This window comes from Xiphias gladius, chromosome 20 (genome assembly GCF_016859285.1).
Source record: "Xiphias gladius isolate SHS-SW01 ecotype Sanya breed wild chromosome 20, ASM1685928v1, whole genome shotgun sequence".
In the NCBI taxonomy this organism is placed as follows: Eukaryota; Metazoa; Chordata; class Actinopteri; order Istiophoriformes; family Xiphiidae; genus Xiphias; species Xiphias gladius.
Genome location: NC_053419.1, coordinates 13,815,074 through 13,842,182, shown reverse-complemented (window position 1 = coordinate 13,842,182; position 27,109 = coordinate 13,815,074). Strand labels below are relative to the sequence as shown.

Sequence of the window (27,109 nt, the reverse complement as noted above, 5' to 3'; positions counted from 1 at the left end):
AGGAACCATATTGACAGTGACATCAGATTATATATCATCAAACAACAGATGAAGTTTAGAGTTTGTTCTCCATTATTTTCATTTCTTCTTCAGACATCTGTACATCATCTACAGAAGTCCTTCAGGGGGAATAGGGAGGAGGCAGTGGCCCTGAGGAAATCTTTTCATAGGCTGGAGGAGCATTAGGAACCTGGAGAAGAGTTGGACAAATTCACCCAAATGAAACAGCTGAAAGATTGGAAAAAACAAAATCTCACACTGACAGGGTTACATTTTTTCACTGAACCTCTATTATGTTTTCACAGTATTGAATATTCACACCAGTGTTGCCTTTTTTATGGCTGTTCATTGTATCAAATTCAAGATTTGCATTTTAAACAAATGGAATTCAGCATCATATCTGGAAACTTCACACACTGATTAAACAGTCTTGGACTTTCTATCGATGGACTCTTAGAACTCTTGTAACTGCTGTGGTGGAACAGTAGAAAGAACCATGAAGGGATAATCAGCACCATCTCATGACCCCCCCCCCCCTCTATTCTCACACACAGGAACAGCTACCTCCCTCCGGAATGAAACATTTTTAATACCTACCCCAGATCTGCTGACAAAATAATCTCCCCTTCAGGCATCCATTGCATCAGCTTCACATGCTCTACACTGTTCAGAGCCCTGAGGCTTTGTATTGAACAAGTGCCCTCTATCATGAAGTTTCGGTTGTTCAGAGTTTGAGGCTGCCCACTAGTTAACTGTTGACTGGTCATGTATGATAGACATCATTACATCCTGTCTGTCCAGCTGTCTATTTCTTATTCTGTTAATCTTTTTCCTGGCGTTAAAAATACTTGGGTCAGGTAAAAGGAGGATGTAATGAAGGGGCCCGTTAAGTTCCTCACCACAGGTCGGAAGCTGCCGAAGTCAGTGAGAGCCATCTTGTTATCTGCTGAAGGTCCTGCCTCTGAGTACTGGCCTCCTGTGTAACCTGGTGACCCCGATCTAGGATTCTGCAGGGAAGAGAAAGATGCGTGAAGAGTTGTGGGAAAACAGTGAGAAATGAGGACAGAGTGATCCGTTAGGGAAAAAAGGGAACAAAGATCTTGTAAGAGAAGTTTTAAATCAGAAGAAGACATTATCAGTTGATTGACCCATCAACTGAAGTGTGAAAATCACTTTAAAGCATGTACAGAATTTTCCAGAAACATTCAATATCTGATTTTATTTGTTGGAATAACACAGATAAATCCTCAATTAAAATATAATATGTGAAGACTAATGCTTCGTTAAAGGAAGTATGATGGTCTCACCCTGATTATTTTGTAACCACTCCTCTTCTTGAAGTACCAGCAGCCAAGGATGAGCAGAGCTGCCAGGATGACCACCAGCAGAACTATGCCCACTGCCCTGGATTACCAAAGACATACAGAAAATTTTAGTTTATGGCTTTATCTCTCACTGTGTGTTTTACAATATTTAGACCAATATAGTTAAATACAATAATATTCATGTAACAAAGATTTATATCAGGGTACAAAAACCTCTATAGTACAACCAAGGTGTTGATCCCTGATTTAAAAAAAAAATAGATACACATACTCCTCAGCTCTGACATATCCTCGTCTGCTGCTGGCAAAATAAATGTTGAAGTCTCCACGAGGCATTCCGTCTGTACGATTACAGTGCATCAAGCTAAAAGTCAGCAAAAAGTCAGTTTACAAACTGAGCAAGTACAATGTAGTAACATAGTGACTATTTCAAACAGTTTATGGGGCCCACATTTTCTTTCTGAGCATTACATCATTTTCATTTTCTCAAATTTAAGAATGGCCTATATAAGCTATCATGTCAGGTGTCAAATCAGTCCACTGTATTGAAGATTAAATATGCACTTGTTAAGAAGCAACACTCAACATTATCCCCACAGCAGGATGCACATACATGGCTATCAGAGATCAAATGCGGGACAAAATGAGTCTCAACACACTTAACCACCATGAAGCTGCGCACTGTTAAACCGATTTGTTATCCTTTAGAATAATATATATTTTTTTCTTTTGTTTATTGTATCTCAGGAACGGGAAAGTGCAAATATGAAAATGTACAATACTTACTAAATTAATCCCAAAATGATGGTATTTTTTTTTTTGGTTACAGCTAGGTTCCCTAGGGATTTTGCATAGCGTAAAAAATTTGGCATCTGGGCAGTCTAAGTATAAAAATTACGCCTCGAAAGGTTGTGAAACAGACAGCAAACCAGAACATAAACCTATCAACATTTTAAAGTGGATCTACTTTGAGTGTTGTGTCAGTAATGTGGTCATCCTCACTGTGAGAGCATCACCTGTTGCAGTAGCAGTAGGTGGTAAATAATCACATCATGCTACAGGCAACTTTCAGCGGCATCTGATCCATTTTCCCCGTCTGATCGTGTAATAACTGGCTATTTGGAGCTCAGCTGAGAATAACGCCAGGCTAACTATTTGCACAATGCAAAATATTCTACAGTCTCCCTAATAGGACTACCTCTGCTGGAAGGAGAAAAAAAAAAAAAAAAAACGAACAAATCACAATCTTACCAGACTGGATAATTAGATTGCAGAGAACAATTCGTCTGACTGGGACGGCTTCTCAAAAAAAAAAAGACTGCCTCCTCGGAGCTGTGTTATTTCACTCCTCAGATATCTGGCCTCAGTGTGCCGGAGAACAGAGAGGGGCAGAAAACCCTCATGACCGTCACGGGTTTAGAGGCTCATGGTTAAACCCACTGAAGCGGAGTAATTACCGTGAAACCCCGCGGCCCTAAACGCAACAGCATTATCCACTCGTGAAACTACAGGCGTCAGCTGCTGGCTGTTCATATGAGTGTGAGTGTGTGTGTGTGTGTGTGTGTGTGTGTGTGGTATTGTTATTCACGAAAATCCTAATCCAAGAGCTACAGTAAATGTCTGGAAGGCCTAGTAACACCTTCAATCAAGTACAGAAATAAAGTCATAAACTCCTGATTTAATGCTATAGCATTTAGCATATAACATATAACTATAAATGCCATGGGAATTTCATGGTCACATGTAAAATACAGAACGAAAACCATAAAATCCTACTATTATTTCATATAGGGATCTCATCGTGTATGCACAGTTAGACAACCAATATTTTTTTTTCTATTCTGAAAGAATTCAAGGCAGAAAAAAAATCCCAATTTCTTTTCAGTTTTCTTTTAAATATTTGAGGCCATGACATCTAAGCAATATATCACTTTGTCTCGTTAAAATAATTTGCTGCACATGTAGTCTCAGTGGGAAAGACTACTGAAACTTCTCATCTTTATACAGTAATCTTTCACTTTGAGGCAAAGAATTAAACCATGTTGAAAAGATAAATATTCAGAAATAAATGCCAATCATGAGGCTGATCACTGGCTATAGCCCTTCTGCCCAGCTTTCAGTCTACTTCTATAATTGAGAGAACAGTGAGATTTTGCTATGATGTACATTTGGAACAAAAAATTAATGACTCAACACAATGCAAATTACTGTGTCAAACCAGGGTTGCCACATTTGGAAAAGAATCCTAGAGCAAAACTTCTCATAAACATTGTAGCTCAAGGGCATTCTAATTTTGCTCAGTGTATTTGTAGAGACTTTTTATTGTTCATCTGCTGCAATGTGAACATACTTTGTAAATGTAATTTAAAAATTAAGAGATCCTTCAAAAACACAAAAGAATCAAGAGACTATATGCTGGTAAAGTGTCAACAGTCAACAAACTACATAGCACAGACTACAGTTTGGAGTCATTTGAATCTCCAAAAAGTGAAGTCAGCTTTTTAGGAGAGGGGGGGGCTTGGCCCCCCTTTTCCTCTCATTCAATCTTTAAAGTTTCAACGTGGTGTGGAGTACAAAGTGAGGCAAAGTTGTTTGTAAACTGTGACCGGCATTGAAGCGTGAAGTTGGTAACTCCATTTAAGTGAAGGAAAGGATTTTCAGATGACTTTTATTTCCTCAGTAAACTATGTGGCTGTACTGAGGAAGTCCTAAGGGCATCTTCATAGTCTCAGATAAGATTCACAGGACCCCACACTCCCTCTGCTCCTACATAATATAGTCCATCTCTGGACTCATGTTGAGCTTCATGGGTTTTTTTTTTTTTTTTAAATAAACCACCCAGTTGATCTTCAATGAAGGTACTAATCAAGAACAAATGTCACTGTATAAAACTGTATTTTCTAACAGCGACTCATTCTCAATGATCCATATTAGTTCTTATTGTTTTTTTGCTTGATTTCATCACCCGAGCCGCTGCCCCTGGGACTGGACTGTTGTGTTGCACAAACATTTTCCTAAGATGCTCAAAATGGAAATGGCGTGGTCTGAAAAGGTTAAGATGGACAAGAGGGCCCTCAGACAAGAAATAGAGCAAGAGGCAACATACAAAAAAAAAACTTTTAGTCTGCAAAATATTTAGTTTTTCTCCACAAGAGGGAGACCAAAACCTGTATATGAAATTGAGCCAGTCTTGACGTGTCTCCAGCGGAAGTTCAGTGCTTTTGGAGACTAGAAAATACTATAAATTAGTGAATGTTTTTAATAGGCCTGCATGTATATACACTCCTACATTCCTGAATAATATGGAGCATGTGAGAAAACCCAAGAGGAGGGTGGCCTCTGCATCTTTGGGCAGGACCTGGTTAAGTCTTCAGTGGGAAGCAGTCAGCTGATTGGCTGATTGATCATGTGTTTGATGTAATTACAGGTCCACAAGCCTACATCACATCAAAGTGAATGGCATGTGATCCAAAAAAATGAATTAAAAAAATGTCTTTATGGAAATTACTTGACCCTCTTGTTAGTGCAGCGTAGTGTAGGAAACGTTGGAAGTTTAGTTTTGCTGGTTAAAGCTTTAAAGCACCAGATGTAAACATCACAGACCCATGTGATGCTAAATCATACGGATACTTATATGATTAGTGGTTTTAATTGTTTTCATGTATAAATCTGCGTATCTGTGAAAAACTGCTGTTGGTAAACCATCACTAGGACCACCCTTCGTCTCCGTTAAATTCCCCGAGAATTTAACTGGTACCCGCACTCATAACCTCCAACGTCTGATAAAGTCGGGATGCTCTCCCCCTCCCGGCAGATATGTTTGCCGTGAGAAAGAAGTACACCCCCCCCCCCACACACACACACACACAAAGTACTCTCAACGGGGATTACTGCCGTTGTATTGGCAATTACTCGGAGGAGCTGTTTGAACACTGGCACGGAGAGGGAGCTAGAGACTCTTCTCCAGCTCCAGCTGCCATCCTACTCCTGCTCCTGCTCCTCCCCCTCCCACTCCTCCTCCTCCTCCTCCTCCACCAGAACCACTTCTCTTTCTCATCACATCCAGAGGTAAATAAGCCAGATTCAACAATAACGACCTCTTTTCAGACAAACTGTTTACCTTCCTGAGTGTTTCCGCACTGTCAGACACATCAGGCAGCCGTTGGGAACGGTTAACGGGATCAGACAGGGGGATAATTCTGATTTGTGATGGGGTCTTTGCTTTGTACCCCTGCCTCCCTGGCGTCGGGTCGGGGTTACGCTTCCTTAGGCAAGTCCGAGGTCCACTTTGTGAGCTAAAGATGCGTCGATGAAGGCCATAGCAAGTGAGAGGTGAAAATCTAGAACCCATACGTGACCTGTATGATAAAAAAAGAGCGATACAGAGTCGGCAGCCCACGGCTAAATGGGTTTGATGCACTCCCGGTGATGCTAGCTTAGGCAAGTTACAGATATACCTAGCCAGTTAGCATACGTTAGCTGCATCTCCAGTTGTTGCTAGCTGGCTAACCCCGAGTTGATTCTAGACTTTCACAAACGCCGTTGCCCAGCTAGTCCTCTTAGCAAGTGTCTGCAACGCCAAAATAGTAATAACTGAGTAATACTACAGTCACTTCTGGTGCCAAGATGAGCTAATGTCGCTGTAATGGTTTGGACAGAACCGGAAACCTTAACTGACACTGATAACAAAAGAAAAAAAAAGATATAACTAGCTACACGTTTTTATAAATTGCCTTTTGTATTTGTTTTGTATGTCTCAGCCTCTAAAATGATATACAATAGCCCCAGACAAGCCAACGTTAGAGGCTAAAGATGCAGAGACACAGACAGACAGAATCGTTGCAACTTTTTATCGTTAATTATATCAGATAGATTTGTCACCACTCGAGTGTTTTTGCAATGCACGAAACATTGCATCTGTATGAGAGCTAAAATTGTTGAGTGTATGCTTCTGCAGCCATTGCATATTAGACTTGAGTAGTGTGAAGTGTCACAATAAAAAATAAAAAGCACACAGTAAAGGTGTGCATTTATAGAGGAAAAAGGGCCCAGGGAACAAGACGGTTTGGACACCAGAAGCTGCCACAGATCGATAACTTGTAAAGACATGCTCTGGGCTTGCTATAAGGCCGGTATAATCTGTCTACGTCAGAGGCGCAGTTATGTTGGCACTGTAATAATGCACACTCATGAGCTGACACAGTTTTGAATCCCCATCCCAGCAGAAGCACACTCTAGTTACATGGAAAATATTTGGCCATTTTTAAATACTGATTATCCTAACAGGAGCAGTGCTGCTTGTAATGGCATCCAACCTTGTTGACAGTGAACATTCTTTAAGAGCCACTTTCTTTGTCTCTGCAGAATTTTGGAGATGTGAGGAATAGGAAGAGATTGGTGATATTGAGCAGCCTGTGCATTGACACGACCTCTTGACCTCATCTTCAGCATGAATGGTGATATGCCTCATGTCCCCATCACTACTCTTGCTGGAATTGCTAGCCTAACAGACTGTAAGTGCAACATCATCTCTCTAATGCTGTTCACAGCCTAAACACTAACATTCAAACCAATATGTGGCAAGGCTAAGATATACTTGACTGGCTTTGTAGTGATAACAAAAGATGGTAATTGCGATGCTTCTCACTCCTGGTGATTTAAGGGCAGACAGAGGTGAAGTGGCTTATGTTTCTGAAGATGGGAAATTGTAGGTTCAGCGACCCAAACTAGTTTTGACGAAATAAACAATGAAATAAAGAATAACTGTTAAAACAACAGAACATTACACATTTCAAAAATGAATGATTGTATGATTTTGCAGAACTATTGTATTGGATCCCATTAGACTGTAAAAGTGTGCCTAATAAAGGGGTGAGCTTATGAATGTAGAGACTGATGTACCTTTCTTCACTCTGATGTTACCATACATATAAGGCCTTTTGATAAAAGGATAGACAGCATGTTTGTTATTACAGCTTTTTTTTTAAAAACACGCATGAGTTTGGCACGTAATCTGAAGCCCTCAAACTGTTATTTCTGATTAGAAATTTGTAAACACCAAAATGAAATACAATAAGTGTATTCTGAGTTTGGATGCATTTATTTCATTTTAGGGGAACATTTTACAAGCAAAATAAATCAAGCATAAGCTTTTCCTCAGAAGTTTTATTTATGATTTCTTTGTATCCTGCTTCTTTTCATTTTCCACCCAGCCTAACTTGTCTTTCAATCAACCTTTTAGTGTTGAACCAGCTGCCCTTGCCTTCTCCTCTTCCTGCCACAACTGCTAAGAGTCTGCTCTACAATGGAAGGATCTCTGAAGAGGTCAGCAACCTGCTGGTGTGTCGGGACGAGAATTTGGTGACTCAGCTGGCACATAGCCTTAACCAGGTCTCCACGGAACACATGTAAGTACCACTCACTGATGTTTCACACCTCGTTGCACTACCTATTTAAGAGAGGAAAACCTTCCAGTAGTAGCAGAAATCATTGATACATCAATATGGTTGTCAGCAATGTGGAATGTGGAAATGCATTAAAAAATGTGGTGAAACAGTGAAGCCGGGCAGTGCTTTTTTAATTTCAATGACGACATTTGCAGTCTTACCAGACAGGTCAGCTCATGATCTGGGTTGTCAGAATCATGAAGGGCTAGTCTAAACTGCAGTGATAGTGGCAGAGCCATCAGAATGCAATGGTCAAAACTGCATTTAGGAAAGTGGGCAGCTATTTCCTGTAATATGACTGTGAACTGGTCCTTTCTTTGCTTTCCAGAGAGCTGAAGGACAAATTGGGGAATGATGAACCCGAGGGTGAAATGCCAATGCTTCTACAAACTTTGCTGTCCAGGAACCCCAAAATCTTCAGGGACAAAAGTATGCCAACCAAGTACAAGGTTTGGGGTGGTACAGAGGAGGCATTGAGTCATTGCTGTTGACTCTGCAGTTGAGCTCAGTGCCGCTTTCTGCCATGCTGTACTTTTGGTTTCCACCGTAACTAATAATTCACTTGGGCATATCCTGGGTCTGATGCCCTACTTGTCCTTAATTTCACTACACTATAGGTTCCCAAATTTGGGGTGAACCACTGGTATATGACAGTTATTATTGCTAGATTGCATTGCAGTAATCGATGGAATCTTCATCATTAATGTTTCTAGTTCTACTTGTCTTTTTCCGATATAACAAGTCAAAGGGTTTTTTGGGCTTCCCAAATGGGGAATGACAGAAAAGTTTGGGAACTGCTGGCAACATCACGAGTTGTATTGTTTACTCTTTGGCACAACTCAGAGGTTTGTTAAACTTTGATATTTGGTGATAATTTCTATCTGTACATCTGTGGATGGTGTAGTCTTAATTTATCAGTATAATACGTTATTTGGTTTCATCACAAGATGTAAGGAGCAATGCAACACTAAATACAGGTAAATTAGTAGTCTGTGTTCATTTAGCCTAGCTTAGTTCAAAGACTGGAAATAGACAGAAACTAGCCTAGCTCTGTATAAAGCAGTTTCTTGATAGATAACATTTGGGTACAGTGACTCTTTCAAATGTCTAGTCTTTGTGTTGGGGTTGCCAGGTTTGTGTAGTGTTGTGTTTTTATTTGTCAGAACACAACCAGGGTGACATATTTGTCTTTGACATATTGATGACTAGCTTGCTAGCTAACAACATACAGCATGTAAATAAGACAGTTTTTTCAATGTATATTCGTCAATTTTCATATAGGCTCTTTTACTGCAGCTTCCAGTCCTCAGGTTAAGATAGGTTAAAAGGTCAGGTCACCCAAATTATATATTGCTATAAATTATAAATTGTACAAATTATTACATATCTGTAATTGTATCCAGCCATGCAGCATATGACAGAGAAAAATTGTTCACAGAAAGGTCTGCGGATTATCAAGAGTAACTGGGACATTCTTGCATGGGATGATCTGTGACATGTTGCTGCTGAATTTTTTTTCTCATAATGTGAGAACCTAAATTGAAATTAGATTCACATTCATTGTACTTTGGTGGCAGAAGAAATCTGAGACAGATGTCTCAAAACCTGGCCAAATGAAACCAAAGCTATCTCCATGTAACCATGTATTTGTATCAGTCTCTTTCGTACTAAAGCATCCTGTACCACGTACTGTGGTAAACACTGTTTATTAGATAACTTGATAGGATTTAAAAAAATAAAGGTTGATAGTTTATGACAACTACCCCTGTAATTGGACACCTATTTTCATCCTAATGTAGTTCTAGGTGCTGGCACTATTTATATAGCTCCTGTGATACTATATTTATCCACAGAGAGATACTGTATATTAACAAGAAACTCAAACACAGTTCTTCAGGTATTAGCAACATTTGTTTTGTCATCACGAATTGCATCAATAATTACCATAAACAGTTTCATATTTGTCTTTTAACCTTTGATTAGGAAAGCCTTCTAGTTTTATAAGCAGCTACACTAGCTTGCAATTACAGGTAATTATAAGCATATAGTATGCATACACTCATTCATACTGAATCATTACTTGTACCAAAGAGAAAAAAGAGGGGAAAGCTTTGCACATAGTGTGTCCTGCAGAGCCAGAGATGTTGGCAACTACAAAATATAATCAAGGATCTCTGTGTGTGTGTGTGCGTGTGTGTGTGTGTGTGTGTGTATACACACACACACACATATACACATCATAGGTGATGTTCAGTTTTTGTTAACACTGGTTAACACAATGGTATTTAACTATATATATTCTATTTTTTGAGGCTGCACGTGGTGCTGTATTGGACAGCATTACATTAAAAGGTGTTTCTAATGTTTAGTCCACCCACATCTACAGTTTAGAATTGGGGGACACAATAGTAGAAACACCTTTTACTTAATCATGCTTAATAGTAGCACCCATTATTGCTATTGAGTAGATAGTGTTTGGTTTAGCTGGAGACTGTTGATACACTGTAGGTGTTATTCTATTTTACCTCTGAGTATTTTGTTTAAGTGTAGATGTTATCAGATATGAAAACCTATATGGCTGAGTTTCCATTAGCTAGGTACATATGAAAGAGTTGGTGCTGCAGAATTGTGTATATTCAATTCCTTGTTTGTATAACCTTGATTATATATTTTTTTTAAAAATCGTTATCTTTTAGGTGTAATCCAGCAGCCAATGATGCAACAGTATAAAATATCCCAGAATCAGGTGCATGGGAGTCCAGCATCAAATTATCAACAAACCACTGTCCCTCAAAGCCCCTCTGGGTAAGGTGGCGCCAGCATACTGTCTGATAATGCAAAAGCAGAAGCATCTGTGCTTCTACTAAGATGACTTCTTACCTTCCTCCTTTTACAGATGTTTTACATCCCCACAGTCTGGGTCAGCTTCTCGGTTCGTAACCCAGCAGAACAGCCCTATACCTAGTCCCTATACTCCTCAGAGTCCTGCAGATTATATGCAGTATAATCCACCCAGTTATTCTCAACACCAGCAGACTCAGCAAGGTGAGTAGAAAGTAAAATCAGGAGAAATGTGTAATTAGCTGCCTGCTTTTTTGAATTTTAATTTTGTATGCATTTGTACTGCTGCTGGCTTAAAACAAGTCTAGGTGGACAGTATTTAACATGACATGTACTATGTAGTCATTGTTGCGTACTTTTCTATTTTGATTAAATATCTCGATTTATAGTATAAGTTATTGAAGCATTCTGCCTAAAACAAGAAGCCTTCCACAAGAGACTACACACTGTACAGTACATCATTTATCAACCATGAGCTATCTCAATAACTTCAATATACTGCCACTAATTCTAAATGACACCACCTGCATGGTGTTTCAGATAAACTCAGCTGGCTGCAAGCGAACTGCTTAACCAATCCTTCAACATCACTAACTTTTATGCACACTTATGTGGTGAGGAGGAAGTTGATAAGCTGGCGCTGTCTTAGTCTAACATGGTAAAAGTACAGATATCTGTAAAGGTGGAGTAGAATCTGTCTATCTCGCATGTAGATGTGACGCATTGCCCATCACAAATAAAGATGTTATTTTGCTCTCTTGTTTTAGTTGCTGATGGTGTGAGAAATAGCCATGACAACAAGGTCTCTGGACAGCTATCAAGTAATTCAACTAATCATAATGCAAGACTAGGCTCAGATGAAGAATACATGAACATGGCTCACAGACTGGGAAATGAGGTAATGCAGAGAATTAAGATATCCTGAACTGGATATCAGCAGATGCTCACTTAAAAGTGATGATACATGTCTTGTGTTCCAACAGGAGAATGACCCCTCTGTGAGGGCTGCCACTTTTCCAGTTAAATCACCACAATCTGTGTGTTCCTCTGCTGGGAGTGAAGAGACAAATGCAAAATGTATGCTGCCTTAGCAACAAATGATTCCTCTTCATTTTGTAGAACAAAAACTAATACACTATTGTACAATTCATTATTTGCCTAGACTTATTCTCTGCTGCTCTCTTTTCCTTGAATTTATTTGTGTTTCAGCAGGGTCCAGGCCTCCTCTTTTCAGGCAGTCACCTCCACCTGATATGCCACTAGGTGCAGCGCCTGACCTGCTCCTCACCTCTGCTGACCACAAAAAGAAGCAGCGAGAAAGGTGTAAAGAGGAAAATGAGCAGATGGACAAAAACGCCTTGTACGACATTGTTAGTTCTCCATCAAAAGACTCTGCCAGGCTGACTTTAAAACTGTCGCGAGTGAAGCTTCCAGACGTGGATCAATCTGGAGAACTTCCTCTGAGGGGACATATGGACTTAGACCATGAAACCGATTTGATGAATAATAATCAGTTGTCAAGGGATGCCCAGGACTTGTCTCACAAGTTTGGTGTTGAGGAACAGGTAAACTATCAGCAGGTTCCTGTTCAGCCAAATACCAAGGAGATCGGAGTCATCGGTGGGGTTGTGTATGATGATGCTGAGATAGATGCACTTGCAGAGATTGAGAGAATAGAATGCGAGTCAGCCAGTGAAAGAGAACGATGGTCTAAAGAAGTCCAGGATAAAGGTGAATTTCTGCGTCTGTTTTGGCCCTGTACCTTTTTGCATTTTTTTCCTGCCTGAAGTTTGTTTGCGTTTATAGAGAAGCTAAACTACTGTGTTGTTTATTGCAGACAAGCCACTGAAAAAGCGAAAGCAAGACTCGTATCCTCAGGAATCTGGAGCCGAGGCAAGTGACGGGCCTTCTGTACAAGTGGGAAACACTGGCAGCAAAGTGACACCCAAGAAGACAAGTGCCACAAGTAATGGTACCAGTCGGCCTGCTTTGATGGTCAGTATTGATCTGCAGCAAGCTGGCAGAATGATAGGACAGCCTATAGTGGTATTGGAAGCACGGCAGCTGTGTGAGGACCACCTACAGCGCTTAAAGTCAAAGGCTGATGCAAAGGTAGATAAAGTTGTTGAAAACAAACCTGGGATCAACAAACAGCATGCTGACTATCCGAGAAAGACTGGCTCAGATGGGCAACCAGAAACCCCTAAACAGAAGCAGGAAAGCCGATGGGAAGCCAGACACAGACATGATGGCAAGATGGACAGTGGCAAGGGACGCTCAGATGACAGACGGCCAGACACACCACGACAGAAACATGACAGGCATTCAGATTCGCGCCACAAAGAGGAAAAGAACCACAACAGTCACCGATCCCATGTCAGCCAACCCGAGACTCCAAAAACCATGAGCAAGGCGGAGCGTAACGCCAGACATGGAGAAGACAAAGCCAGGGATAGAGAAAAGGATAAGGACAGAGACAGAGATAGAAATAGAGACAGAGATAGAGACAGAGATAAAGACAGGGACAGGCACAGGGACAGGGACAGAGACAGAGACAAGGACAGGGAAAGGAAACACAAGACATTGTCAAGGGAAAACTGCAATAGACACTCTCCTGATCGTCATACTAAATCTGACAACCTGAGAGCGAAGCAAGATGGGAGCAGAAAATCCACTGACCTCAATGGTCGTCAGAGGACAGAAAGTTCCACCCTTCAAAACTCCCAAAATAAGAAAGAGAAGAAAGGTGGCGATGGTAGCATTAGATGCCAAGCTGGAAACAAACAGTCTTTTGAGACAAAACATAGCAACTTCCCCTCATACCTGCTGGGTGGCAAGACAGGGAGTCTGAAGAACTTTGTGATTCCTAAATTGAAACGAGATGGAAGAGACAAAGTTCCACAACTTTCAAACAAATTGACAGAGGGCTGGAGTGGACCCCTGATCACACTGGAGAGAATGTCATTGTTAGAGAACTTAAGCAAAGGCGCAAAGCCTGTTGTTGTGCTTCAGAGACTCAGTGTTGATGAGGTAAAAAGGATCATTAGGGAAAGCAAGAATGCACACAGCTCCAGATCTGGCAACTGGTCCTCCTTTGATAAATCAGGGAGAGGTATGATTTACTTTGTTTATTAAATATGTATGCAAAACTGCAGGTGATAGATATGTGCAATATGACATTGCCAAGTTTCTGGATTGTTTATTTACTTTAAACCACTGTGTCAGGATTCATTCTTATCAAAGTCCTTATTTCAAATAAATAGCTATGGATTATTGAGTTACTGAGTGTGTCTTCTTTTGAATTATAGATTTTTCTTGTGCTGAAAGCTCATTAACGTCTTGTGCTTACAGAGATGTCATTTTGTGAGAAGACAAACAAGCGAAGGCACTGTATGATCAGTAAGAAATCCAAGTACGCTGAGGTGGACTCAGATGAAGATAATGATGATTCTGACAATGAGTGTGAGCATTAAACCTAAAATATTCACAATGTCTGCACATATACATCAGAGTGTTACAAAATCTGTCAATCACTTTGTTGTCTCCACTTTTGACAGAACAATGTTTTACCTTGCATTAATCCTGAAGATGAAAAATACTTGCCTCCAAATATTTTGTACTTTATTATTACATTTTATTAAATTACTTAATAATGTCATAATTGGTGCTCAGAGTTCTTCAAAAAACGTATTTTCTGACTCATCCTATTCTGTTATTGTTTCAGCTGCAAAGAAAAAGCACAAGAAAGACCAAGACAAGACATGGAAGTACGAAGAGAGGAAAGGTTCTGGAGAGCACCGTCGAAGTGGAAGTTTTCATAATGCTCGCCGGGGGTCCGGTAGCCGTCATCGTGAATGGAACCCAGAAGCATCGGATGAAGGCTCTCCACCACCAAGCCTAAGTGATGGTGAGTCATTTTTGCATAGGCTTTGCCAGTGACCATAGGCAAAAAAAAAAAAAAAAGATGTTGACAGTGTAGACTGTCTCTGTGAAGGCAAAATGATTTTATCTCAGTTATAATCTCAAACAATAGACCATAGATAAAAAAAAATGCAAATTATGTCAGCCAATTCAAATAGTGATTCTTGTTCCTGACTGCTGTCATCCAAATTATTTTTATTTGAAACCACAAGTAAGGCCATTTCCCTTGGATAGTTGGATAACTGCACTAAAGTCTTTCTCTATTAAATATTCCATGCTTGAGCTTCTGTCAAGGATTTGATTAATGTTGTTATGGTGTTTTCTTTTTGTTCAGTTGCCAGAAAATTGAAGAAAAAGGAGAAACAGAAAAACAAGAAGGTGTATGATGCCAAGCTGACACCAGAGGGTATTGTTTTACAACTTTGAATTGGAACTTTTACAATACCAGTTCGATTTTAAAAGTACATATTTTTATGATTCAGTTTTCTTACATTTGTTTAACAGAAATGATGGACTCCTCCACATTTAAGAGATTTATAGCCAATGTGGATAACATTCTTGAGAACCTTGAGGATGTGGACCTCACTGCCACAGGTAAACATGAAGCTCTGCGCAGTTTCCAAAGTTCTTGACATTTCTCAAAGTGGTAAATTCAAAAAATGTCAACATTATATCTTTGTACCCGCACACAGATGATGACGAGATACCTCAAGAGCTCTTGCTTGGAAAGCACCAGTTGAGCGAGCTAGGCAGCCATTCTGCTAAGATTAAAGCTATGGGCATCTTTAACAAGGTAATAGCAGTATGTCTGTGCACTGTCACTACATGTGGTTACGCTCAGGTGTGAAAATAATCATCATCATCTGTCTAATCCACAGTTTTCATCGGGTAAACTGGTGAAAATTTTGAATGTCCTCGAGAAGAACATTCAGGACAGCGTCAAACTTTCCACATTAATGAATCATGTAAGTTGTCAGCGAGATTTTTTTTAGCTGTGGAATGATGAGGATTTTATAGCCTAATTTTACTTAATTTTAAAGCTTCATAGTTGTTTCATTTTTTTACTAATTGTTTTTGGAATTTGTAGGATAATGATTCCATGGATGAGGAGCGGTTGTGGCGTGACCTTATCATGGAGCGGGTGACTAAGTCTGCTGATGCCTGCCTGACCGCTCTCAACATCATGACATCTCCACGCATGCCCAAGGCTGTGTACATAGAGGATGTTATTGAGAGGGTGATGCAGTACACCAAATTCCATCTGCAAAACTCTTTGTACCCTCAGTATGACCCGGTCTACAGAGTGGATTCCCATGGAGGTCAGTACAGTTTTCTTTGTTCTTCTAAAAGCTTTACAAAATTGCAGTAACCTTGATTTCCAAGGGCTATCTTTATGTCTGAAAAATACAAGTATTAACAAGCTGATTAGGCTGATCCAAGTTGACTTTTTTTTAAAAATAGCTCAAAATACGGGACCTCCATTGTTAAAAATCTAGTAATGAGCCAATACTGGAAACAGTTGCAAAGCCTTTAGGGATTTACTTCTGTAAAAAAAATTGCAAATACTTTAACTTAAATTCCTGAAAACAGTTCTTATCAGCTTATTTCACTTTTAATAAAAGTTGGTTACAGAATTTTTTTGTTGTCATATTTCATATTTCAATATAGAAATGTCTGCTTAATGTCAAACACATTCAAACACCTATTTATTAAGAAAATTATTTAAATGACCTGCATCACGTATCCTTGGTATTTTGCCATTGATGATTAAAGTGGTGTCAACCAACTCTTATTTTCCTTTTTATCTTCCTCGCTTAAGGTGGTGTGCATACTTCAAAGTCCAAGAGAGCAAAGTGTTCCACCCATAAACAGAAGGTGGTAGTCATGCTTTACAACAAAGTGTGTGATATTGTCAGCAACATCTCAGAGCTCCTGGAGATCCAGCTGCTAACCGACACCACAATCCTCCAGGTGAGACTCTTAATCCGGTCTGATGTCATTCAAGTTCGTGACCTTATTTAACCTTTGTCTCTCGAGCTCTAACATACCTGATTGCTTCTGTGCCTGACTTTTAGGTGTCTACTCTGGGTATTACACCATTTTTTGTGGAGAATGTCAGTGAACTGCAGTTATGTGCCATCACATTAGTGACAGCAGTAAGTCTGCCATGGCATGATATTTTCGTGCTGTTTTAGCAGTTAATTTTTTCTATTGATTCAGATTGGGTTTTTGATGACATGATCCTGCATCTCTATTGTCATATTTTGATGTAGCGCTTTGCGTTTTACTCCTCCTCAGGTCTTCTCTCGTTATGAGAAGCACAGGCAGCTCATTCTTGAAGAGATCTTCACCTCCCTTGCTCGACTGCCTACTAGTAAACGCAGCCTCAGGAACTTTAGGTAAATACATCCAGAGTTAATATTTGTCCAGTGAAATGACATAAATAAGAACAACTGATCAATGAAGTCCCCTGTGCTGCTCAGTAAACTTAAGGACACAAATGTGTCATTCGCCCCTAGACTGAAAAGCAGTGATTCGGATGGCGATCCTGTGTATATCCAGATGGTGTCAGCCCTGGTTCTTCAGCTCATCCAGTGTGTGGTACACCTTCCCTCGGAAAGAGACGCAGAGGACGAACATAGTAAGAAGGTAGAGACAAAGGATGTAACTGATATTTAAAAGATATTTATCAGAGAGCATGTTTTGATTCCGAAATTGCTTTACTTATTGTGTACTTTTTCCTAGGTGGACAAGGATGTCCTTATCACAAACTCATATGAAACTGCAATGAGGACAGCTCAGAACTTCCTCTCAGTGTTTCTGAAGAAGTGAGTAATTGTTCCCACTCTCGCTATACAACATGACGTATGCCTGATCTCATCCACTCCTTATTAACCTTAAGCCATAATCTATGTCTTTACGCAGTGTACCTGCTACTGCTGTGGAATAGGCTCTAATATTAAAAGGCTCAATGTTGAACAAAGTATTATAATAAAAGATTGTATTCTGTATGTGTCAGGTGTGGCAGTAAGCAGGGAGAGGAGGACTACAGGCCACTCTTTGAGAACTTTGTTCATGACCTCTTGTCTGCAGTCAACAAGCCTGAGTGGCCTGCAGCTGAACTGCTGCTCAGTTTACTGGGTCGGCTGTTGGTGAGTAGCATCATTCACATCTGTCCAGTAGAAACAACTTCTGATGTTTGTTTTTGTTGTGACATTTCTCCTCTGCTTCTTGTGCTTCAGGTGCATCAGTTCAGTAACAAACAGACAGAAATGGCACTCAGGGTGGCATCGCTGGACTACCTCGGCACTGTTGCTTCTCGCCTGCGTAAAGATGCTCTGACTAGCAAGATGGACCAAAAGGCTATAGACCGCATCCTCAAGGAGGTATACAAGATAGTTATAGAATCATTTGAACACCTTTAAATTACCATAAGTGATCAGTCCTGTTGAACTGCTTTTGAGATGCTCTTTGCTCATTGATGTCCTTACAGAATCCAGGCAGTGATGAGATCCAGCAACTTCAGAAGGACTTACTAGACTTCCTGGATGAGAAGATTGACACAGATCCATCTCTAGTGGTGAGTGTTTAATTTTCATTTTTTACACAGGTCATTATGATCCCATTTATAATTTCCTTTACAACTGGATTCTTAGTGTTTGAATGCAGTAATATTCACCCTAAATACTCCTGTTACATGAAGCTGTCAAGTGGTGCGGAACAGGGATATTGTGGGTTGTTAGGATTAGCATAAAAGAGACATGGGTTAAACAGTGTTCCTCTGTGTCAAAGTGGTATTACACTGTATAATATGCCTTACAATATTCAGTATTTTTCATCACATAAATGCGTTTGTTTCATCCAGTTTGCCAGGAAATTTTACATTGCCCAGTGGTTCAGGGACACAGCAAGTGAGGCAGAGAAAGCAATGAAGTCTCAAAATGAGAACAATGAGGACTTGAGAGGTCGCTGTCATTCAGAGGTTGTTGACGCAACTGGGGAGATTATGCAGAGAACCGAGGCACGAAAGAAATTCCTTCGCAAGGTCATCAAGACTTCAGCATCACATTACAGTTCTCTGAGGTAAATACTACTTCACACTGGATCACTGCACTAATATGCTACACTGTTTCACTTGTTCATCTATCCTGGTAATCCACTGTCCTCTTGACTTTTCTTTCAGGTTAAACACAGTAGACTATGAGGAGTCCTGTCTGATTGTCAGATATCTGGCCTCTATGAGGCCGTTTGCACAGAGCTTTGATATTTATCTATCACAGGTAAGAGAATTCATTTAACATAAACATCATATTGTGTTGCCAATCTCTAATTTTTTTCTTTTCTATCTTGTGTATAGATTCTGAGAGTACTGGGCGAGAGTGCTATTGCAGTCAGAACTAAAGCCATGAAGTGTCTTTCTGAAGTAGTGGCTGTGGATCCAAGTATTCTGGCACGGGTAAGTCATCCTGTATTGGCTGCACAACTCTTAGACTGCTGGATTGATGGTGGTAACATTGAATGTTTTTTGTATTACAGAAAGAAAAAACATCTTAATTTTTAAATTTATAATTTGTAGCAGGAGATTCTGTTACAGAGTTTTAGTGTAGTGTGGCATTATCAGGCAATTTTTCCAGTTTACCACTGTCAAACTAGCAGCCATCATGTTTATCTGTTCTTGACTGCTAATGCTATACTATTTGTTTTTCAGTTGGATATGCAGCGTGGGGTTCATTGTCGCCTCATGGACAACTCCACCAGTGTGCGAGAGGCAGCTGTGGAGCTCCTGGGCCGTTTTGTGCTAAGTCGACCTGAGCTCATTGAGCAGTACTATGACATGCTCATTGAAAGGATATTGGTAATTTCTTAAGCTTTCCTCTTCACATTTTTGACATTTTAGTTTCAGGATCTGTGTCATACACAAGTGTAACTATTTTTTCCCTGGTCATTTCTGGAAAGGAATATGCAACGTCTATAATAAGGCACGCTTAAGTGGAACTTTTCCTTGACTTAAGCAAATTGTGACCATAAAGTTCATTTAAGGCAAAAGTTCAGCTGAGGTTAAATCATCTCTTCCCCACACTGCCACCTAAAGATCAAAGAAAGAACTGCAACCATTTGGCACTTTCACTTTATTTCATTTTAACATTTCCATAGGGATATTTGCTATTAAATGAAAAATAATTCAGCTCAGAAATCACAATAACCAAAAGAGGTACCCATTTGTACCCATTTTGTCTTCACATAGGACACAGGTATCAGTGTAAGGAAGAGGGTCATTAAGATCCTGCGGGATATTTGCCTGGAGCAACCAGACTTCCACAAGATCACTGAGATGTGTGTGAAGATGATCCGAAGAGTCAATGATGAGGAGGGGATCAAGGTTTGTATTTATCTTTATTTGAAAGCCTCTCAAAAGTGGCAGTTTATATTTTTTAATGTACACTTTATATAATTTAATGTCTCTGTCCATGCAGAAATTGGTGAATGAGACATTCCAGAAACTCTGGTTCACTCCCACACCGAGCCATGACAAAGATGCCATGACCAGAAAGATCCTGAACATCACAGATGTGGTGCGTACTTTTCAGCTCAAAATTCTGGTCCAATCTTTTTAAATACGAAACATTTTGGTGTTTGACATGTTCATAATCTAAGACATGTAATGTTTTGATTTCATCACAGGTGTCGGCATGCAAAGATTCAGGCTATGACTGGTTTGAGCAGCTTCTCCAAAATGTGAGTTGTTGAACTTTTTTGAAGTGTTTTGATATCTCAACAGCAGCTTGTGTGCCCTCATTATGGTTGTTGTGTGATCTTATCTAACCTTTTTATGAAAACTGTTTAGCTACTGAAGTCAGAAGAGGAAGCTACTTACAAACCTGCCAAGAAGGCCTGTGTTCAGTTGGTGGACAATCTTGTGGAACACATACTGAAATATGAGGAGTCTCTTGCAGGTAATAAAAAGAAATTTGATAGTATATTTGCTTACAAAATTAACATTGCATTTTTATTGTGTCAGACATTACTATGTTGTGACAAATTCAGACTGTGAGGACAAAGGGGTCAACTCAGGTCGTCTGGTAGCATGCATCACCACTCTCTACCTGTTCAGCAAGATCAGAGCACAGTTAATGGTCAAACATGCCATGACTATACAGCCCCACCTTACCACTAAGTGCAATGTAAGTAAAACTTCATTTTGTTCATATGTTATTATATATTATCATATTATTTTTTTGCTTACCTGAAAGTACGAGAAAAACATTTGTTGAGAATGGTGCCCCCAAGGCAGAAATTAATAAACCTAACTTTTATGTAGTGTTACAGGACCATCTAGTGGCATCCAAATGAAAACACAAGTGTTAAACGGAATTATTGACAAAGTTATTTTCCAACTCAGCTTTGGACTGTTTAGCTGTCATGTGTCTTTACTGTGATTTCAGACTCAGAATGACTTCATGGTGATATGCAACGTGGCCAAGATCTTGGAGCTGGTCGTGCCTCTGATGGAGCACCCAAGTGAGACTTTCCTCACTACCATAGAAGAAGACCTGATGAAGCTCATCATCAAATATGGCATGACGGTCAGTCACATTCACTGCCTAGAGCTTTCACAGATAGCTCTCTAAAAACATGAGCAGCATGGGTGTGAAACAATCGTTCTGAGCATACAGTATCGTTTATCATTTGTTGTGTTCGCTTCTCAGGTTGTACAACACTGTGTGAGCTGTCTTGGTACTGTTGTGAACAAGGTCACACACAACTACAAGTTTGTTTGGGCTTGTTTCAATCGTTACTATGGTAAGAATTATGCACTGTAACATGAATTTTTTTGTACCAGAATTCTCACAAAAGTTGAAATGGAAAAAGGAAGAAAAATAATCTAGAATAGACCACAAATTTAATAACCTCTGCATGGGGCTTGGAACTCGTAACCTCTTTATTCACCTCAAAATTAAAGGTCACATTTTAATCTCATACTCATCATCTCATTTCAAATCCAAATAAACAAGAGCTTTGAACACTCACCAAATAGTGTTTGATTTCCTAGATTCTAAGTTAAAGGTCGTCATTTGATCTAGAAGAACCAATTCAGCAATTTTTTTTCTTTAGTTTTCACTGTCTGTTTATGTGATTTTTATAGGAGCTCTGGCAAAACTGAAGACACAGCACCAAGAGGACCCCAACAGCTCCACTCTGGCTGCTAACAAACCTACTCTCCTGCGCTCACTGTTTACGGTGGGGGCTCTCTGTCGACACTTTGATTTTGACCAAGAGGAGTTCAAGGGTGCTAACAAGGTGAACACCAGCACTCTGCGTTAATTTCATATGCAGAGCTGCTAAAGAACCTGTTTTGATGAATGACTTGCTATCTCCCCCTGTGTCTCTTAGATTGTCATCAAGGACAAAGTGTTGGAGCTTCTGCTCTACTTCACCACTCATAAAGATGAAGAGGTCCAGATCAAGGCCATCATAGGTCTAGGTATAGAGCACTTCATCTCAGTTTAACATAAGATGTGTTCACTGTGTTTATACTGTCATTTATTGTTGACAGTTCTAGTCTTTCATTTTCCTGTGTCTTTGAGGTCAGTTTCCTCATTAATGACATCTGTATTTAAATTATTTCCATGGTCTCAAGGCTTCCAGTTCATCATGCACCCAGAGCTCATGTTTGTGCAGGATGTAAAGCTTCTTTATAATAGTATCCTCTCAGATGAGAATAGTATGGTCAGCCTGAAGATCCAGGTGCTAAAAAACCTCCAGACATACCTGCAGGAGGAGGACTCTCGAATGCAGGAGGCTGATCGTGAATGTGAGTTTCAAAAATCCATCTTGTGTGTTCTTTTACTCCAGTTGGTTGAGATTATCACTGAATGTTCAATAGTGTTAATCTACATTGAACATGTCAGTTATGTAGAAGATCGACAGACTGATGCTTTTGTTTATTTAGGGAAGAATCAAGCCAAGCAGGAGGATCTGAAGGAAATGGGGGACATCTCATCAGGCATGAGCAGCTCCATAATGCAGATTTACCTGAAGCAGGTGCTGGAGTCCTTCTTCCACTCACAGTCCACTGTTCGGCACTTTGCCCTGAGTGTCATTACACTGACCCTCAACCAGGGCCTCATCCATCCTGTACAGGTATGTTCAAAATCTCAATCCAGCATACATTGATGAGGATCACCTTCAATATACATTATATTTTACATGCAAGATCTGTGTGGGATTTTATTTTATCATACAGAGACACTGTTATTGAATTCATGAGCTGTTCACAGATTGGGAACAATTATTTTTTAGTGTGTGCCCTACTTGGTTGCCATGGGAACAGATCCTGAGCCAACCATGAAGAACAAAGCTGATCAACAGCTGGTGGAGATTGACAAGAAATACTCAGGATTCATCCATGTGAGTGGCTTGCTGGTTTATAATCACCAGAAAAGGTTTGACAGTGTAAATAAGATGGTTTGCTTGAACAGTGGCTGAGGGCAGAAGAGTGTAGACTTATTATGAAAGGAAATTTAAAATGGTTTAGGCTACAATGAAGGAAAGAATTCATTAATGAAACAAGAAAGAGATTAAAAGCATAGCCACTTCAATTTAAATTATTTAAATATTAAAAAAAACCAAACACTCTAGGCACATCTAATAATGTCCTTCAGGTGGGCTTTTGATCCAAGGCTTTGTAGATCTAGTAAGAATAAAATACAGGCTTCACAAAAATTATATTTGATTGGAAGGATTTCAAACATTATAATTTTATCTACGTACATGCTGAGTTGTAATTCTTTGTGAATTCACAGATGAAGGCAGTCGCGGGGTTGAAGATGTCTTACCAGGTGCAACAGGCCATAAATGGATCCAAAGACACAGTGACCCGAGGTGTTCGTCACGATGACTCAGAGTCTGCTCTCTGTTCTCATCTCTACACCATGGTCCGTGGGAACCGACAACATAGAAGGGCTTTCCTCATTTCCCTGCTCAACCTTTTTGATGACAGCTCTGTAAGTTCACCTGAGATCAGTTCTCTTCTCTGTGTGTAGATTTGTAGGTTTGTGTATCTCCAACCACCCATCCATGCATTTGCTAGCGCCACTGCTGCTCCTAAAGCTTTACACACAGCTACATCTTTGCATACCCTCAGAGCTTTGGCCCACTTGATGTTTGAATTTATATGGTCTTACATAGAAATCCATGAATTGTAAAAAAAAGAAGTTGTGTCCTTTGAAAGTATACAGTATTCTTATGTGATAAAGACTGGTCATAAATAATTAATTATTGGACGATTCATACTTTTTACCCTCTCAGAAAACAGAGGTGAACATGCTGCTGTTCATAGCAGACAACTTGGCCTGCTTCCCCTACCAGACCCAGGAGGAGCCTCTTTTCATCATGCACCATATAGATATTACTCTGTCTGTCTCTGGTAGCAACCTTCTCCAGTCTTTCAAGGAGGTGAGAACCTTGTTTAACTTTGTATATGACTTTTTGCTCTTAGTCGATTTTTATTTATCCTGATGTGAAAATCCATGACATGTGAAATATATTCGCTAAATATCTAGTTTGCGTTTGAGTGATTTTGTTATCTTTGCAGTCTTTACGGAAAGAGCCTGTACAGCAGGAAAAGAAGGTGAAGATGAAAAAGAAGAAGAAGCAGCCTTGGAGGAGGAAATATTGCTCTGATGATGATGATGATGATGATGAAGACGAGGATGAAGAGCAGAGCCGTGGCAACTCTAGCAGCAGTGATGAGGATGATGAGGTGGTCCACAGGCGAAAAAAATCAGTGGTTTCTGATTCTGACTCTGAAATGGAAGATGAGGATGCAGTGATGGACCATCTACCTGAAAACCCCAACCCTCTGCTGGACTTTGCCAGTGCTTCACAGGGTATTCTGCTGCTGCTGGTGCTCAAACAACATCTGAAGAATCTGTATGGCTTCTCTGACAGGTAGGCCACACCAAAAACGCCCTTGGACAAATCTCTGCAGTAATGTAGTTGTTTAGAAGACACAAGCTCAGCTGAACTTTTTATTTGCGTTACAGCAAAATCCAGAAGTATTCTCCGACGGAGTCTGCAAAAGTGTACGACAAGGCAGTGAACAGGAAATCTAAGGTGCACTTCAACCCTCGTCAGACACTGGACTACCTGAAGAGTGATCTAGCCAACACGGATCTCAGTTATGAGACCAAGAGGAATATTGTGAAGCAGTATTTGGATGTAAGCCTTCAGCACTATGCATTTCCTCATTCAGAATGTTTTGAGTTTATTATGTAGCAGGCAAAAGATGTGTCTGTGCAGAACACAGTATGTTTTTGGAATTTCAGGTTCAAATAGTCATGTCATGTATTAAGTTGTCAGTAAATGCAAATCAAACTCCAGTTCAGTTCCTCACTGTTGTCTTACAACGGAAATGGAGTTAGTTTAGCTGTTTATTAATGAAGAAAAAGTGTGCAAGGTTTTCACGTGATCAATAGCCAGTTGCTACATTTGTCCACAATAACTTTATGAAAACCCCTGACTGAAGTTTTGCCTGCTTTTGTGTCGTAGTTCAAGGTACTGATGGAGCACTTGGATCGTGACGAAGACGACGAGGAGGGTGAAGCGAGTGCCAATGCCAGAAACAAAGCCATTAGTTCACTGTTGAGGGGTCCAAAATTCCAGAACCACAATCACAATAATCACACTGCTCCAGTGGAGACAGATGATGAAGAGAGTGAGGATGAAGATCCATCTCCAGTAAGAATTTAAAACTCCTTAAATATGGGGTAGAGATTACTCATTGGATTTCCATGTTAACTTTTCTGTAATGAAACTATTTTTGCACAGTGTTAACACTGGGCATTAGTGACGTCATGTTCATATCACATTTGAGGTACACAACAGAAGTCACGTTTTACTGCTTTGGGAAAATGTGGAAATGCGGATTTCTTGGAGTTTTGCCACATCACAAGGGGGATTTTTGATTAAAACCGTGGAAATTACAGTAGAATTGAATCAACACCTTTCTGACTCAGTCTTAAAAACTCAACATTAAAGGTTTCTCAAAGCTGTACTTTACACACAGCTAGTGTTAATAAGAAAGAGAAAAGAAAATGTTTTACCCTGTTTAAATATACTGTAATCCTATACAGAATGTCAGTATGACATGATATGACCTTCTAGTGCTTCTCACCTCCAGGGTCCACAAATGTCGTAATGGTTTTTTATGAATTTTAAGTTTCTCCTCAGCGAGCAGATCAACTTGGCTGGCATTTGTACTGCAGCTCCTGTTCACACATTACCTCAAAGTGGAAAACGTCTGTAGAAGACCTCTGTGTAAAAAGGTTTCATGTTGGACACACTAACGTTCTTCTACTTTTATCCACAGCGGAAACCAAGGAAAGGCAGGGATTCCGTAGAGGATTCAGGTCACATGAATGAGACCGTGGAGGCAATGGACGTCATTGCCATCTGCTGTCCCAAATACAAAGACAGACCACAAATTGCCAGGGTCATCCAGAAGACCAGATCTGGCTACAGTATACACTGGATGACCGGGACCTACTCTGGACCCTGGGCTGAGGCAAAGAAACGGGACGGTCGCAAAAAGGTGCCTTGGGTTGACACTATCAAGGAGTCAGACATTATTTATAAGAAAATCTCCTTGACAAGCGGACACAAGCTTACGAACAAAGTGGCACAGACGTTACGGGCACTATACGCTGCCAAGGAGGGGACTAAGACCTAATCAACTGAAATTTCTCAGACAGAAACCCCTCACAGCCCAAATCTTTGTGGAACCAATATGTTACAAACAGAGAGAAGATGAAACCTCTTTAGATTTAAGGACCTGATGGAAGACAAGTATTGTGAACACTGATCTGTTTGAATACAGACATGTTTAAATTAAACACAAGAAAAACACAAGAAGGAAATGTTTGGGAAAACATTGTGTGGGAGTTCCTTCGCTGTTGTGCAGCAACTTGGTTGTTTGATTTTTACTCCCACTGTATCATAGTTTAACTAAACACATGTTTATATCTGGACATAATTCTGTAAAAAAAAAATAAAGTGAATGTTGGAAATTAGTGTATTGATGATCTGATGTTCTTAATAAAGTGTTTTTGGAGTTTAAACTAGCACCAGACGGATTTTTTTCACTTGAACAGAGCTCCAACAACTTTTAACTGCTTTCTTTTTTCTTGTTTTAAACACTTTATTGTTTACCCACACTGTGTATATCTTTGATATAATTTATTTCTGTTTAAAGCAGTGCAGTATCTGTGCCTATATGCAGGGGAAGTTATATTGTTTTTAATATAGATTTTGATGTTATAGAACAAAGAGCAAAAAAAGTGAGGCCCCGCCCTTCTGCTGAAACAAATACTGCAATAAAATTTTCTTATGTCCTTGGTACTTGTTTGGGTTTGTTTTTGTCAACAGTCCTGTGGTGACTGTGCCTCTGTGGAATCGAGCCCATCAGGACTCGTCTTAACAGGAATGCCATTCTCTGCTACTATGATACATGTACACCTATTGTATGTGTGTTTGTACTTGAGAAGTTAGAACTGGTAACCTAATATGACCAGTCTG

At 39.9% G+C, this 27,109-nt stretch overlaps 2 protein-coding genes across 3 annotated transcripts; one reads left to right on the top strand and one right to left on the bottom strand.

Moving 5' to 3' along the window:
* Window positions 1–65: 65 nt before the first annotated feature.
* On the bottom strand, window positions 66–5,501 carry mlana (melan-A). The gene is made up of 5 exons (XM_040158295.1): window positions 5,446–5,501; window positions 1,597–1,689; window positions 1,308–1,404; window positions 900–1,007; window positions 66–190 (listed from the first exon to the last, which is right to left on the bottom strand). The coding sequence occupies exons 1-5, from the start codon at window positions 5,475–5,477 to the stop codon at window positions 122–124; spliced, it is 399 nt and encodes a 132-aa protein (XP_040014229.1). The 5' UTR covers window positions 5,478–5,501; the 3' UTR covers window positions 66–121.
* LOC120806824 (nipped-B-like protein) lies at window positions 5,359–26,913 on the top strand. Of its 2 annotated transcripts, none has more exons than XM_040158291.1 (47): window positions 5,359–5,393; window positions 6,690–6,838; window positions 7,567–7,732; window positions 8,100–8,200; window positions 10,468–10,576; window positions 10,668–10,816; window positions 11,380–11,510; window positions 11,596–11,689; window positions 11,825–12,343; window positions 12,450–13,724; window positions 13,964–14,074; window positions 14,337–14,519; window positions 14,868–14,939; window positions 15,038–15,127; window positions 15,226–15,326; window positions 15,412–15,498; window positions 15,621–15,852; window positions 16,353–16,504; window positions 16,609–16,689; window positions 16,832–16,932; window positions 17,053–17,182; window positions 17,279–17,361; window positions 17,553–17,685; window positions 17,776–17,919; window positions 18,027–18,113; window positions 18,399–18,616; window positions 18,717–18,813; window positions 18,891–18,989; window positions 19,242–19,388; window positions 19,779–19,913; window positions 20,008–20,106; window positions 20,216–20,269; window positions 20,379–20,487; window positions 20,579–20,715; window positions 20,977–21,117; window positions 21,241–21,334; window positions 21,678–21,832; window positions 21,926–22,016; window positions 22,173–22,346; window positions 22,485–22,675; window positions 22,835–22,942; window positions 23,338–23,538; window positions 23,843–23,989; window positions 24,129–24,484; window positions 24,580–24,754; window positions 25,085–25,273; window positions 25,905–26,913. In XM_040158291.1, the coding sequence occupies exons 2-47, from the start codon at window positions 6,775–6,777 to the stop codon at window positions 26,262–26,264; spliced, it is 7,872 nt and encodes a 2,623-aa protein (XP_040014225.1). In that variant the 5' UTR covers window positions 5,359–5,393; window positions 6,690–6,774; the 3' UTR covers window positions 26,265–26,913. The 2 variants fall into 2 exon arrangements, with proteins under 2 accessions (XP_040014225.1, XP_040014224.1); XM_040158290.1 differs by having other exon boundaries at window positions 11,822–12,343.
* The last annotated feature ends 196 nt before the right edge of the window (window positions 26,914–27,109 follow it).

What these genes read in the sequence shown, in the direction of transcription:
- mlana (XM_040158295.1), bottom strand. Translation starts at nt 5,477, where the DNA reads ATGTGTCTGACAGTGCGGAAACACTCAGGAAG. An exon ending in GTGCGGAAACACTCAGGAAG is followed by an intron (nt 1,690 to 5,445) that starts GTAAACAGTTTG and finishes GCTGACTTTTAG; the next exon opens with CTTGATGCACTGTAATCGTA. An exon ending in TCGGCAGCTTCCGACCTGTG is followed by an intron (nt 191 to 899) that starts GTGAGGAACTTA and finishes ACTCTTCTCCAG; the next exon opens with GTTCCTAATGCTCCTCCAGC.
- LOC120806824 (XM_040158290.1), top strand. Translation starts at nt 6,775, where the DNA reads ATGAATGGTGATATGCCTCATGTCCCCATCACTACTCTTGCTGGAATT. An exon ending in TGTGGACCTCACTGCCACAG is followed by an intron (nt 15,128 to 15,225) that starts GTAAACATGAAG and finishes ACCCGCACACAG; the next exon opens with ATGATGACGAGATACCTCAA. An exon ending in TTCTCCAGTCTTTCAAGGAG is followed by an intron (nt 23,990 to 24,128) that starts GTGAGAACCTTG and finishes TTATCTTTGCAG; the next exon opens with TCTTTACGGAAAGAGCCTGT.